Source organism: Sus scrofa, chromosome 8, assembly GCF_000003025.6.
Source record: "Sus scrofa isolate TJ Tabasco breed Duroc chromosome 8, Sscrofa11.1, whole genome shotgun sequence".
NCBI classification, from domain to species: domain Eukaryota; kingdom Metazoa; phylum Chordata; class Mammalia; order Artiodactyla; family Suidae; genus Sus; species Sus scrofa.
The window spans coordinates 122328487-122344899 of NC_010450.4; the positions used below are offsets into that span (position 1 = coordinate 122328487).

General features: G+C 34.6%; 1 protein-coding gene across 1 annotated transcript in view; it reads left to right on the forward strand.

The window, feature by feature from the left end:
* STPG2 (sperm tail PG-rich repeat containing 2) overlaps positions 1 to 16413 on the forward strand; it is a 327077-nt gene that overhangs the window by 213441 nt on the left and 97223 nt on the right. Inside the window, 1 exon segment of the mRNA XM_021101745.1 lies at positions 9935 to 10094. Coding sequence (XP_020957404.1) covers positions 9935 to 10094 — 160 coding nt within the window.

Consider the following 16413-nt stretch of genomic DNA (forward strand, 5'->3'; position numbering starts at 1 on the left):
GGGGTTAGTAGATACAAACTATTGCATTTGGCATGGATAAGCAATGAGATCCTGCTGTATATATAGCACAGGAAACTATATCCAATCACTTGCGATGGAACATGATGGAAGATAATATGAAAAAAAGAATGTGTGTGTGTATATATATATATATCACTTTGCTGTACAGCAGAAATTTACAGAACATTTTAAATCAACTCTAATAAAAAAGAAGTGGAAATGTATAGCAAACAATTGGAAATTTGTGACTCAAGGGTGAATTGTTGGGGGAATTAGTTGAAATCAATTGTTGTATTGCCCACGTTGATTTCATTCATTGGCAGTTTTTTTTTTTTTTTTTTTTTTTTTAACTGAGCCATGGTATCATGGTATAGCTAAAAAATCTAGTTTATTTGATAAAACAGCATTAGGTTAAAGGGTCTTTTTCACTGTGCCAGGAGAATATAGAAAATGAAATTTCCTGTTTTTTGACTATCAATTAAGATTAATATTATACCACATCTGTATTAAGTTATTCTTTTCTAAAATAACATTTATTCTTTTCTAATCATATATTTAAAGAGGTGTATGTTTAGAATGATGAATATCAGGAATGCTGAAAAACGGCAAGAGTAACATGTTTGCAATTATAATTTTGCAGTATGCAAAACAAAGATAATTTTATTATCATCCGAAATGCCTTTTTTCTCTATAAAGCCAAAATTAAAAAACTTGGATAAACATTGGTAAATTGCTTTAATCAAAGTTTTCTGCATATTCAGGCAAACTTCACTACATTTATGGCCTGTAATTTTTTCACTGTATGTATTCGATTAAAGATTTTGACTCGAAGCTCTGATTGAAAGTACCCTTGAAGTCTTCTTAAGTCACTTCACTAACATGACAAGTTTCCTTGTAAAAAAGCTCTAAATGACTTGTTTTTGGTTTTTTTTTAGGGTCACCCCTGCAGCACATGGAGGTTCCCAGCCTAGGGATCAAATGGGAGCTGTAGCCGCCGGCCTTGTCACAGCCACAGCAACGCATGATCCAAGCCTCTGTCTGCAACCTACACCACAGCTCACAGCAATGCCAGATCCTTACCCACTGAGCAAGTCCAGGGATCAAACCCGTCCTCATGGATGCTAGTCAGATTCATTTCCACTGAGCCATGATAGGAACTCCAAAATTACTTTTTAATAATCATGTGTTTGGTATTTTAAAATTTTAGCCAAATTCCCATCATGGCTTAGCAGTTAATGAACCTGACTAGTACCCATGAAGATGTGGATTCAATATCTGGCCTCACTCAGTGGGTTAAGGATCCGGCATTGCCAAGAGCTGGGGTGTAGCTCGCAGATGCAGCTCAGATCCTGTGTTGCTGTGGCTGTGGCATAGGGTAGCAGCTGTATCTCTGATTCGACCCCTAGCCTTGGAACCTTCATATGTGGCCCTAAAGAGACCCCCCACCCCCCAAAAAATTCTTTTAGGTCAGAATATACTTAGCTATTAAATAACAGCTAGAACTAGTTACCCAAAAACATACTTATATTTAAAGTTGATTTTAGCCCAAGTCACAGTTGGTGAGTGATTTACTATATTATGCTATCTAACATTTTGTGTGTATGTGTGTGCCTGTGTGTGTATACAAAGTATACATATATACTTTGAAACAGAAATGGAAAAATATTTCATAACTTATAAGAAGTTATACTGGTTTAACTGCCTAGAATGTTAACTCTTATAAAGCATATGACTTTCTGTCACATGGCTATTATTATTAGACCTGTGTATACTGCTCTGGGCTTGTTCTCCTCGTGAGAGTTTGTCTCCTAAGCACAGCAAGTCTGAAATTCCCCTCTGCTCTTGTAGCCCTTTGCACCCTCCTTCATGTTATTCTTCTGAGTTTTTGGTGGAGTACCTGAGAATCTCTTTCTTTCTTTTTTTTTTTTTTTTATTCTCTGCAAGTTCTACCCTTCACAAGTTTTCAGCTCATTCTTTAGCTTCCAATGCTATTCAGATTCAAAACTTGGCAATTATCTTAAAGAAGAGGCTTGTACTAGTTGCGAGCCCTTGTTCTAGTGTGATTTCAGTTCCTAAGCATCACTAGACTGTAGATTTTATCCTGTCTCTTCAGCTCATACCTCTGTCCTTTTGCCTGCTCTAGCACTCAGGAAATATTCCATAGGAAAGAACCAGTGATGAGTTTGGGCTCCCCTAGTCTTCAGTCCGTTATGAAAGCTATGTGACCTTTGAAAGCTAAACTAGTTCCTCTTTCCCTTAGAATAATCTGTCTGCCTATGAAAAACCTAATCTTTAGTTCTTGCCCTGACTATATGGGTAGATGCCCGTATAGAAGAAAGCAGCATGGGGAGTTCCCGTAGTGGCGCAGTGGTTAACGAATCCGACTAAGAACCAAGAGGTTGCGGGTTTGGTCCCTGCCCTTGCTCAGTGGGTTAACGATCTGGCGTTGCCGTGAGCTGTGGTGTAGGTTGCAGCCACGGCTCGGATCCCGTGTTGCTGTGGCTCTGGCATAGGCTGGCGGCTACAGCTCCGACTAGACCCCTAGCCTGGGAACCTCCATATGCCATGGGAGCGGCCCAAAGAAATAGCAAAAAGAAAAAAAAAAAGACAAAAAAAAAGAAAGCAGCATGCAATGTACACTCATATTAGAAGGCCTTTTCCCATTTTTGAATTTAGTACATAAATTCCTCTTTGTTTCTGCAAATCTTTTATACCTTTAATACTATGATTTTAACATTTTACCATTTTTGATAGGTAACAAAGGTTTACCAAGACATACTCATGGGTGGAAGTGCTGGAATAGCATCTCCAGATCACTGAATTTAAACCACTCTTATTTTCTATAATATAAACATTTAGAAATATGTGTATCTCCAAACACTGTTTTAGCTGCATTTCACAAATTTTGATATATCGTATGTTCTTTGACATGTGGTCTACTTTCTGATTTCCCTTGTTCTTTCTTCTTTGACCCATGTATTTTTAGAGTATTTATTACAAATAAAATATAAAATGCAATTTAGAAATCAGCAGTCACTATAAATTTATCTGGTAAATTTTAATTTAGTAGAATAATATAAAAATTAAATTTTTTCTTGTAGAAGTCCACAAATATATACAGCAAATTCTGACTACAGGAAGAAACAAACAAATTTGAAAGTACAGATAAACCTATTCTATTTTATTTATCTCTATAGATCTATCTTTAAAATAAACAGTAGAATTGACTACCTTGCAATGTTACTTATAAAGAAAATAAGAAATGACATAAATAGCAAATATCAAAACTGTAAAGAAAGATATCTCTACAGAATCTTGAAGCAATAAACAAAAAATTCATTTTCTTAATAAATTTGAAAGCTTAGGACAACAATGGACAATTATCTTTATTAAATAAAACCCAAATCTAGAGTTAATATGTTATTTAAAATGTCTGTTTTCAACCAAAATTTGTTAGGTATACAAATAGGTAGGGATGATTCATACTTAGGGGAGAAAAACAGCCAAAGGAAACCAACTCCAGTAAGGTTAGATGGTGTATTTGACAGGTAAAGGCTTCAAAGCAGCTGTCATAAATACGTTCAAAGAATTAAATGAAATTTATGTTTAAATAACTAAAGTAAAATACATGACATTCAATAGATAAGGAATCATGATAGAGAAATGGAAGCAAGCAAGCAAAAAGAACAGAAAAAGGGTACAGTAATGTAAATGAAAAATTCACCAACTAGACTTAAGAGCAGATTGGAGATGACAACATAGAATCAGTGAATTAAATAAAAAATCAATAGAAATCATGGTGTCTGAAGAAAAGAGAGAAAAATACTGAAAAAATGAGCAGTTTCAGAGACCTGTGGGTCAATGTTATGTATTCCAACAAATATGTAATGTCAGCCCCAGAAAGAGAGGTGAGGAAGAAAGGGGCAGAAAAAAATATTTGAAGAAATGATAGATGAAAACTTTCCAAACTTAATGAAAAAACATGAATATATGAATCTAGGAAATTCAAAGAGCTGCAAGTAAGATAAAGAGAACACACACTTAGGCACATCATAGTCAGACTGCTGAAAGCCAAAAACAGAGAACATCTTGAAAATGAAAAACAACTTATTATATACAGTGGAAATAATATGATTATAAATTATCATCAGAAAAAGTAAAGGCCAAAAATCAGTGAAATTACTTATTCAAGATTCTGAGAGATAAAGTCAACTAAGAATTCTGTATCCAGTGAAACTATCATTAACAAATAAAATGTGGGAGTTCCCATTGTGGTTCAATGGATTAAGAAGCCAACATAGTGTCTGTGAGTATGTGGGTTTAATCCCTGGCCTCACTCAGTGGGTAAAGTATCTGGTGCGGCTGTGGCTTAGGCCAGCAGCTGTAGCTCTGATTTGACCCCCTAACCCAATAACTTTGATGTGCCGCTGGTGCAGCCCTAAAAAGAAAAAAAAAAAAAAGGCGAAATAAAGACATCTCCAAATCTTTTATCATTGTGTGGTAAAAGGACAATTTATTCCAAGGCTGAAACTCAAGTTCAATCTTTATTTGCTTTGTGCTACAGCTTAGGAGACAACTTAATAATCAAATGCTCCACTTCTGACTAGGGCTGGGTTTTTTTTTTATTTTTTATTTTTTATTTTTTTTTAATTTTCCCACTCTACAGCAAGGGGGTCAGGTTATCCTTACATGTATACATTACAATTACAGTTTTTCCCCCACCCTTTCTTCTGTTGCAACATGAGTATCTAGACAAAGTTCTCAATGCTATTCAGCAGGATCTCCTTATAAATCTATTCTAAGTTGTATCTGATAACCCCAAGCTCCCGATCCCTCCCGCTCCCTCCCCCTCCCATCAGGCAGCCACAAGTCTCTTCTCCAAGTCCATGATCTACTTTTCTGAGGAGATGTTCATTTGTGCTGGATATTAGATTCCAGTTATAAGTGATATCATATGGTGTTTGTCTTTGTCTTTCTGGCTCATTTCACTCAGGATGAGATTCTCTAGTTCCATCCATGTTGCTGCAAATGGCATTATGTCATTCTTTTTTATGGCTGAGTAGTATTCCATTGTGTATACATACCACTTCTTCCGAATCCAATCATCTGTTGATGGACATTTGGGTTGTTTCCATGTCCTGGCTATTGTGAATAGTGCTGCAATGAACATGCGGGTGCACGTGTCTCTTTTAGGTAGAGTTTTGTCAGGATAGATGCCCAAGAGTGGGATTGTGGGGTCATATGGAAGTTCTATGTATAGGTTTCTAAGGTATCTCCAAACTGTTCTCCATAGTGGAGGTACCAGTTGACATTCCCACCAACAGTGCAGGAGGGTTCCCTTTTCTCCACAGCTCCTCCAGCACTTGTTATTTATGGATTTATTAATGATGGCCATTCTGACTGGTGTGAGGTGATATCTCATGGTAGTTTTGATTTGCATTTCTCTTATAATCAGAAATGTTGAGCATTTTTTCATGTGTTTGTTGGCCATCTGTATATCTTCTTTGGAGAAATGTCTATTCAGGTCTTTTGCCCATTTTTCCATTGATTGATTGGTTTTTTTGCTGTTGGGTTGTACAAGTTGTTTATATATTCTAGAGATTAAGCCCTTGTCAGTTGCATCATTTGAAACTATTTTCTCCCATTCTGTGAGTTGTCTTTTTGTTTTCTTTTTGGTTTCCTTTGCTGTGCAAAAGCTTTTCAGTTTGATGAGGTCCCATGGGTTTATTTTTGCTCTAATTTCTATTGCTTTGGGAGACTGACCTGAGAAAATATTCATGGTGTTGATGTCAGAGAGTGTTTTGCCTATGTTTTCTTCTAGGAGTTTGATGGTGTCCTGTTGTATATTTAAGTCTTTCAGCCATTTGGAGTTTATTTTTGTGCATGGTGTGAGGGTGTGTTCTAGTTTCATTGCTTTGCCTGCAGCTGTCCAGGTTTCCCAGCAATGCTTGCTGAATGGGCTGGGGTTTTAATTGATGTTTGGTAAGTGGAGTTTTGGAAGATAAGAGCACACATGCAGTTTAATATGTCCATGGTCAGAGGACATAGGAAATTTCACATGTCAAAATGGCAGGAAACAAGGATGAGAAAAATAATGAATTTTGTGAAATGGGAAGCTGGCATCTGGGACCACAGGTCAATTATGCTTGGATTTTAAGTAGCTTATTTTAGGATTCTGGGCTTGGGAAATTGTGTAGGGCTTCAACTTGACATGACTGAATAAAATCACAAAGCATGGGAAATGGTTTTTCCGAAATGCAAACAGGGTCACCTGCCTTTCTTTTAAGTTGGCTGACACCAGGGATGTTTTTTTAACTGCCTTGTAGACTGTCATCATGAGATTCCTAACAACTTAACTACTTTTGATTTTGTTGTTGTTATGGGTTATTTGGCGCTTAAAATACTAGGAATTTTTCTTTTAAATATCCTGTTTGAATCCCCCTGCAGCAAAGGATCACTGAGACTTTCATGTAGTCGCACAACTAATAGAAATAACAATGCTAATAACAATGATGATGGCAATGAAAGCAAACACTGGTGCTTGTTATATATCAAGTACGTTGACCTAAACAGACTGCCTGATATTTCTCTGGCATAGGTGGGTTTATATGAGATAAACAGAGGATTGCATGGTGTCTGCAACCATGACAAGTCATGTGCAAGTCCTTGCAGGGCAAGGGAAAGAAGTTGGGAGCATTGTGGGAAAACAGAGTCCATGGCATTCCATTGGCTGAGTCCTTGCCAGGAAAGAAGAGGGTCTTTTTCCTCGTGGGCTCTGCTTTTGTCATAGGGTGATCTTCTGACTGTATTTAGTTGAGGTTTTTATTGGTTTAATTTTTTTTTCAGATACCATTCTGAGAATTTGTCATACTTCAATCATTTTAATTCTGTGGTTAGTTATGTCATTTTTAGATGGGCTCTCATTTTCCAGATGAAGTAAGGATACCTTAGACTTGCCTTTAATTTGCGTTGAGGCATAGCTTTGATTTCATCAGACATTTTATGGCAGTTCCCTTCAGTTTATAATTCTTTCAGTTTGTCCTCCCATTTTTGCCTCTGGAAAGTGGACATAGCTGCTAGCACTGTCATTGCACTCACTACAATGGACTTTTAAAAATTCAGTTTATTTAAATTAAAAATAAAATAACATCTAAAATGGAACTTTTATTTTTTATGTATTTTTTTGAATAACTTGCTGCCAGTTGAAAGGCTGGCATTTGAACATATGACCTAGATTAGTGTCTTATGTTTAAATATTAGATCAGGAAAGGAGTTTCTTCTGTGGTACAATGGTATCAATGGTATCTCTGCAGCTCCAGGGCACAGGTTCAATCCCTGACCTGACACAGTGGATTAAAAGGATCTGGTGTTGCTGTGGCTTGGATTTGATCCCTGGCCCAGGAACTCCATATGCTGTGGGTTGGCCAAAAAAGAAAAAAAAAATTAGACCAGGAAGATGAGAATCGTGTAGTTTTAGCTCTTGAGCTAGGACTTAGATTCTGTTGCAGAGCATGTGGAATTTCCTTAACACAGGAATACAATTCAAATACTGGATTAAAAAAAGCCTGAGAAATGTCTCTTATATCCACTCATCATGTGTTTTACCTATTTTCTCTGATCATCAACAGGGATTTGATGATCTTACCTATACACTCTGATTTTCCCTGCAGTGGTATATAGAGTACTGTCTATAGATATTGCTGCCAGGTGAGAATTCAGATTTGTCTTGCTAATCATTAGCCTAGGAAATTTACTTCACATATGAATCTCTTGGTCAGATCAAATGGTAGTTGAAGGTGAGTAAGAAGAGCACGGAAATACCAATAAAGAATACAAGTAGGGAATACGTTTTCAGAGAAGCAGAAAACCTCTATCAAAGGTGGTAGTCATGACTGAGGGTAGTATACCACCTAAGTGAGTCTGTTGAAATTTAGGAGTTTATGGAGTTTTCTATTTGGGAAACACTATTGTTGAAGAAAACTAGTGCAAATGCCTTTGTTTCAAGGCATTTAAAAAAAGGTTCTGGTGTGGCAGCAGCCAAACCCATCAGTCATATCTAGACTAGGCACTAGATGGTGACTCCAGGCAGGATGTTAAGAGAAGCAGGAACAGTAATAGCTTTTGATAAGAAAATTAAAATACATTATAGGAATAATCAAGATCTTTGTAAAGCTTTTCTAAATAATATTAGGAAATACACCATATTTAGTGTGTATTTCTTCTGCTTTTGTGCTCTCTTTCACTCTCCTTTCACTTGCCACAGAAGCAGCCCCCAAACATCCAAAAGTCATCTTTGGAGCTATTGCTAGTATTGCTTATCCGGAGCCTACCTTTACAAAATACCCTCCAGAGGCAGACAAGAAGAAACTAGCTGCTGACCTTTCCTAGTTGACTTACAGATTGTGGCTTTTGTGTTTGACACATACTCAAACCAGAAATATGGGGTTTTCCGGTTTTTCTTATTTCTATGTACTAGTCAAAGAATTTGCTATTGAGTACGTTCTCTTGGGTATGTGGTTGCCCCAAAGTGCTTAGATTTGTTGCCAGATTATAAACTGTGTTTATTTACATTGATGAAAGGCTGTCAAATAATAATGACTGTAAAACACTTTGACTATATAAGGTGCTATATAAATGCAAAATATCATTCATTTGACAAAAATGATCAGTATTCTTAACCATATTTGGTGATTCTTTGGAAGTGGAAGAGAATGTTGTTGGCTTGTCCTTGAGGCTGGTATTAGGGATGTAAAGAATAAAAGAAAGTATGTTTGATAAAGTGTGGCTCCTAGATGTGCTTCAAAAGCATGCCTTCTCAGTGTCCAAATTTGTTGGACTTCTTTCAAACATTAATTCTTCTCTGTTAGCCCAGACCCTAATTGTTCAGCCTTGTTTATTTATGTTGAAAGTGGCTTTTGAAGAAGACTAAGATTTAGCTAACCCATTTATAGAATTGGGGACCAATCTAAGTATTTTACTTGTTTTAACTTATTCCATCCTCACAACATTCCTATGATATATGATATAAATTCTATTATTTTCCCACTTACACATGAGGACATTGAGAATTCGAGGTTAGGTAGCCTGCTTAGGGTCCCACAAAAAGTAAGGAGAGATATTTGGAATCAAAGAAGTCTAGTGCTAGAGTCCACACCCTTAGCCACAACACAAGTCTCCTGCCTTCCAGAAAATTGTTAAAACTTAAAAAGTTTGGTCTCTATACATAAGACTGATGAACAGATTTGTTGTATATAATATGTTATATTTTAAAATAATTTGAAGAAAATGAATTAAAAATTTTCATTGAGGTAATTAGCTAATGGTTTACAGGCATTAATTGTACAACAAATATATAAATATATTTTATTTAATTTAGTTTAGAATTATTATTGCAGTTATTAATATCCATATGGTTTATGTTGATTAAAAATGTTAATGTAACTGTAGAGCATGTAAAGAGCCATAAATGATGAAAAGGGAAGCCTTTTAACTTAATTGAAATCCATTGAAATGAAATAAACAGTCTCTTTTGTAGACTAAAGTATGCTCACATAAGATAGTGTAGCAGGAATAGTTTAGCTGCTTAAGAAAACAAAAAATCACTGCTTTCATTTCTGTATAAGATTTTATTTTCATTATGAAATTTGAAAATTAGAGTTTGATCTATATTATGAATGCTTTTTTAAAAAAGGATGCAAACCTATACTTCATAATTCTGCTTACTTTATCTTAAATTTTGACAAGTGAATTAATTTATACTTTTATAAGCAGGGTATAGATTTGCAGATACTCTTAAATTTCTATTTTTAATGATTAATTAAAGAAAAATTTCATATTTTTCTACTTATACCATTGCTTAGTATGAATGTCTATGCTATATATTTTTGGAAATTTTCTATATATATTTATACTTGTCCTTTGAAATTCATTTCAGGGTGTGCCAGCTCCAGGAGCCTATGATGTACAAAAATCATATGTGATGTCCCAAGTTCAACATAAATACATGCCACCTCGCAGCTTTGTAGCTAAGATAAAACACACCTCTTTTCTTAGCACAACTCCTCGGTGCCTGGACAATATGATTGATGGACCTGGTAAGTATAGACTGTCCTTTTAAAGATCGTGGGGGGCTTGGGGAAAAAACCTAAGGTTTCCTTATTAAGATAGATAGTTGTAAACATACATTTGCCATGTCTCTGTCAACTGTGCAGAACAACAACAAAAAAATACCCACTTATTTAGTGAAAGATTTTAGATTTTTTTTTCAACTGTAAGATTATTTGTTTGGAGTTGTCTGTCTTTTAATTTTACCAAAGATAATTTTACTAATTTTCTGAAAGCTAATAAGCCATCTTCTACTGGAGAAAAAAAACCTCTTAATATGCTATAGTTAGAGGAAAAATAACTACTGATTTGGTAGTTAAGATATACATCACACCAGTCTCATGGAATTATTTTAATTTTTCTCAAGTAATAAGAAAGCAACCATATAAAAGGTAAACATTTATTTGGGGGTTAAAATTCAAGCTATAATTTTGAATTTTAAAATTGGGGCTAGTTCAGCTACTAGTAGTAGCATTTTTGTATTAAAATTGAATGAAATAACTTCCTCTGGTAATGAAGATAAATCAGTAAGTATGTTATTTCACACAGGAGATAAAAAATAGGAACAATTGTTTTCAACAGTAATTTACAAATGTGTTGCTACTAAACCAGCAAACTATTGTAATGAATCTTTATGAGACCATAAAGGGAAAAATGAAGTAGAATGGAGAAACTTAAGAGTTTTCAATGAAAAATTGAAGCAGGAGAATATGAAAATTCAAACAAATAAGAATACTTGAAGATGTGAGATCCACAGAGGCTTGCTTTGTTTTTCATTGCCTTTCAAAAATCAGGTGTATTACCAAATTAAAATTCCATTTCAGGTCCAAATTTAACTTTCCTTATTTTCTTTTTCTTCTCTTGGGTTATTGGATCATTGTTGATTTTGTCAGGTTTTAGCTTTGTTTTGAAGGTGAATTCAAACCCCTTTAGTGTGTCCCTGGCCACAGTCAGTACATGGTCACCCAGAAGCCGGGCAGGGAAATTAGTTCTTTGAAGTTGGTACCGTCACTGTCATCATAACCAAACACAGTCAATTAAGGAACAAATAAATATCTATTCCAGAGTCTCTTGAAATAGATTATGTTGATCTTCATATTTTCTGAAGATTTTTTTTTATCTTTGATTTTACTCTCTTCTCCATAAAAATTATTATAGATGGAATGCATAGGAAGAATTTCAGTTAAGTGCCAGGATTGGCACTCTGACTTTTTGTTGCTTCAGTATTTAGCCTAGGGCAAATAAATTCACTAATTGTCTCATTCGTTTCTATTTTACAAAATTGAGATAATATTTGCCACCTACTTGGCTCTCATGAGAATACTAAAGTTTAATAAAGCTATATTTCAAAGTTATTTACAGAACTTCTAAAGCTCCTTAGAAGTATAAAATCTTATTATAATATGAAACATGTTTTTTCTTAATGCCGAGCCAACTATAGCTTCTGAAAGAATTTGGGAGAGTGGAATATCTTCATTACGAAGACAGTTATTATTTGGAGGTCAAAGACATGTGGACTGTCAAAGTCACTAGACAACTGTAAATTAGCCAGCTTGCTAAATGAAAATAGTTTGTCATATTTGTTGAACCAATAATTCATCAAATTTGCCATTCTGTATCTTAAAGTAGCCTATACTTCAAAGAAATGATAGCAGAAACACCATATGCCTCTATAATCAACACATTAGAAAAAAACATACGGATTTCTGAAGCTATTACCTGGTGCCATGATGTATGAAATTTGATTTCCTCTGACATATGTAGATACCGTAATAATTATAGACTTGTTCATTCTTTTAAATTTAAGCTGCTGTCTTAAAGTGCACAGTCCAAATTATGTCTCTGAAAGATTTAATAGGTGACCAGAGCCAATTCAGGTAATAGCCATGCTTTATTTTGGTAATTGAAGATTAACTTCTGTTTGTCCTAACTCTGTTTGTTACATTGATCCAATCAAGGAAAAGAAGTCAGGTGTGATGTTATCAACTCTCTAAACAGATTCCTCATTTTTGGTTGATTTTTATTTAGGTTAGGTTTTTACTGATCAATATAACAAACAATGCTTCATTCTAAAATGAGAAGAGCTCATTTCTATTTAAAATTCTTAATACCATTTAATTTTCCTGGGGACAAATAGAGTGTTAAGTCTTTTGATTGAAAATAATCACTGTTACATAGTCAAAAGGTGAAATGATAATTGTTCTGTTGGTTATATGTGTCAATGTTTATTTTATGAAAATAAGAAAAAAAATTTTTTAACGCTATTATTTGATCTAAACATTGGTAATTTATTTTATCTTAGTACCAATGAGAAGAGCCTTTTGGGGTTTTCTGTCAAATTCTTTACAAGCCAGATAAAATTATTTTCTGTTAGAGTGTGTGTGTGTATAACTATAAGATTTTTTGAATTAATTTACAGGGCATGATATGCATATTTGTTCCTTGAGATATGACATTACTAGGAAGAACTGAGCGTGTTGCCTTACAGAACTTAACATGTATATTGTTATCTTTCTACCTATAAATAGAATAATTGGAAAATCAAAATTGATTACTGACTATCTTATATTTGTAGGTGAAAGTGTTAAGAACTGAGGTTGATAAATGAGATTATTAGTTATGAGTTTGTTCAGCGTGTGAATAATATTCTTCTCATGGGAATCACAAACTTATAGGTCATTCAGTCACTCAACATTTTACAGTCATGTATTTATTTCAGATTGTTTTAGAATTTTTATTAACAGTATGGAAGTGATTCTGTTTTATTCCAATGAAGTCTTTTTTTGCAGATATTTAAAAAAGATAAAGCTCATGTTCATTAGTTTAAATTAAGGAGGAGAAGTATATTTGCAATCAGTATACTATGTACCGTTAAATGTTGTGTAACCAATAAAACCACATTTGAATCGTTTAATGAAGAAATTATTAAATGAGGTGTATCACATTATAAAGCAATCTACTCTTAAGCACCAAGTTTTAATTCATGGATATGTAAATAACTGTGATTGATCCATCTCAGGTAACGCAAAAATTGTTAGGTGGAGAAGGAATTAAACATTTGTCTCTCATACTGACCAGTTTTTGAACATTAGAGGAGGAAAATACTCAGCACATTTAAAAGGAAACTAAATGAAAACATTGGGAGTGTGGAAAACTGGGGCCTCTCATATATTGTGGTAGAAGTGTAAATGGATATCAGTGATTCTCAAGGCGAGGCTGGCAAAAGTTTCAAATTACATGCCATTTAACACTAAAATTCTACTGCTGGGATTACCCTAAGAAATAATAATATGCCCAAAGTTTTAATCATCAAGTCTAGTAATCTAAGAATACTAATAATGAAAAATTTTAAATGTCCTAAATAAAAGGAAAATTGTGTTTAGTTAATTCTCGTGCAAAAACTGAGTAGAGTCCTATGAAAAATTTTGAAGTGGTGTATGTTGTCGACATAGGATTCATTGTATCAATCCCTTAACAAATATGCCCTGAGAGCCTCTTCTGTGTTAAGGACTATTTTAGGGATTTGTGATAGAGCAGTGTATAAACGTTTTATAGAGCAAAATTATAGGATTGAGACATTTAATAAATGAATAAAGAGATAAATCAGTAGACTGATAGGTGAAGGAAGGAAGAGAGAGAAAAAGAATAAATACCTGGTGGTATAAATGCTGTGGAGAAAAACAAGAGAAAAGGAGGATTGGCAGTTTATTTTGTGTTCTGTATCTGTTTCAAAAATGTTACCAGTGAGGGCTTCACTTAGAAAGTAATGTGTGAGCAAACAAGCTTAGGCTTGTTAAAGATGTTGTTTTGCTTTTCAAATTTTAATTGTTTTCCCTATATGAACATACACTTCCATATAGTAAGTAAAAATGATTTTAAGATTTTTTTAAATTAAAAAAGCAAGTGAAGTTTAAAGCACAATTTTAATTGAAATCAAATATTTGAATGATAGGTTCAGCAATACAAACAGATAAGACAACATTTGCAGGCTGAACATAGCAGGTACTAAGACTTATTTTATGTAGATAGTATAGATCATTTCTAATGAAAATAACATGGTGATTTCTGCATCATACTCCCACAGGAAATCATTTTAGGAAGTGAATGTAATTCATCTTAGAAGTTAATTGAACATATCCCATGAAGATATTTTTGTTCACTTTTTCAATAAACATAAACAATACCTTTGATATAAAAATCAGTGTAGTGTGAAAACTAATTATTTATTCTATTTTCTCATTGGCTTTTAATATTATAGCTTCAGAAATACTATGGAGTTTATCAAAATGCAGTTCATCCCACCTGCTGAGTGCTATTAACGTATTGCAATAAATACATAATTTTTGGTTGTTTTTCTGTAGCTTCTAGAAATGCTTTTGGGCTGTTCAAAAGCAAGATAATTCTTAGTACAGTCAAAAATTGATCAGACCCGTTTTGGAGATTTTAAAAATTTTATGGCATTATTAAAAATGGTGGAAATTTTATTATTGAAAATGAGTTAACTTTGTTAGTTTTTTAATCTCAAGTTATTTTTCGTTTTTTTGGATGTTTCATATATATTTCAAATAAATTATTTTTATGTATCGTTTGAGAATGATCAATTAATAAGTATAGCTAAATTATCCTGTATGTAGTATACAAATTACTAGTTTTCTGGGTTGTTCACTTTTTGTGTATTAAAGAATCTTTGAAGACTATGGGAAAAGCTTCATTTGAGGAGGGATTGACTATGTGTATGGGGGGAGGTGAGGGAAAAACTGATGCAAAGTATTTTAGGATGTAAAGGATAAGAGAGTCTGAAGTAGAAGTACAGTGATAGCCTTAAAGCAGAAATTGGACTTTATTGACATGGGAGGTAAGGTGTAAAGAATGACTGGAAATAGGAATTCTCTTGCGATGCACCAGGTTAAGGACCCGCATTGTCACTGCAGTGGCTTGGGTCACTGCTGCAGCCTGAGTTTGGTCCCTGTCCAAGGAAATTCCTCATGTCATGGGTACAGCCAAAAAAAATTACTGAAAAAATATATATATTTTATAGAGTGATAATACTGGTATATCTCTTTTATTGTACTTTGCATTATTGCATTTTGCAGATACTGCATTCTTTGCAAATTGAAGGTTTATTGCAACCCTCTGTCAAGCAAGTCTATCCACACCATTTTTTTTCCAATGGTATTTTCTCACTTCCTATCTTCTGTGTCACATTTTGGTAATTCTCATAATGTTTCAAACTTTTTCATTATTATTATACGTGTTATAGTGATTTGTAGTCATTGGTCTTTGATGTTACTATTGTAATTGTTTTGAGCCACCATGAACTGCATCCATTTAAGAGGGTAAACTTAGCTGGTAAATGTGGGTGTTTTCTGACTGTTCCACTGACTTGCAGTTCCTAGTCTCTCCCCTCTTTGAGGCTTCCCTATTCCCTGACCCACAATGGTATTAAAATTAGGTCATTAATAACCCACAGTGGCCTGTAAGTGTTCAAATGTAGGGAAATGGTGTGTCTCTCACTTAAAATCAAAAGCTGGAGATGATCAAACTTAGGAAGACATATTGAAAGCTGAGATAAGCTGAAAGTAGGCCTCTTGCACTGGTTAGCTAAGTTGTGAAGGCAAAGGAAAAATTCTTGAAGGACATTAAAATGCTACTCCTGTGAACATATGAATGATAAGGAGGCTAAATAGCTTTATTGCTGATCTAGAGAAAGACTTAGTGATCTTAATAGAAGATCAAACCAACCACCAAAAGAACTACAACAGAGGAATCTCATCCACAACTGAATTAGAATTAGATAACAGGATCCTGGATGTTGAGCTAATACTATGATGGGGTGGAATTTGGGAGTCTTCAGAGTGGGGTTGCTTTTATTTTGCATGTGGGAGATGTGAAATGTTGTGGCCAGAGAGTGGACTGTGGCAGATTGTTTTCCAAAGACATCTGCCTCTAGATGTTTCGTCCTCTGTGTTCTTCACACAAGTGGTATTGACACTGCTCTCACCAAGTATTAGAGTTTATTTCTGATTTCCTAGAGGACTTTCAGTACTGCCTCAACTAGTAGAGTATGGCAAAAGAGTTGCTATGTAACTTCTGAGGCTAAGTTATAAAAAAAATTCCTGCTCTTCTGGATGGTCCTCTCGGAATGCCCACTCTTGAATCTAGCCACTGTGCTGTGTAAAAGCCAAGTAGCCAGAGAGAGGCCCAATCTTTGGTCCTGGCTGAGCTCCCAGCCAACACCCAGAATGCACTTGCCAGCCATGTAAGTGAATCGGTGTGAAAGTGGAATGTCCAGGCTTCAGTCAAGTGTTC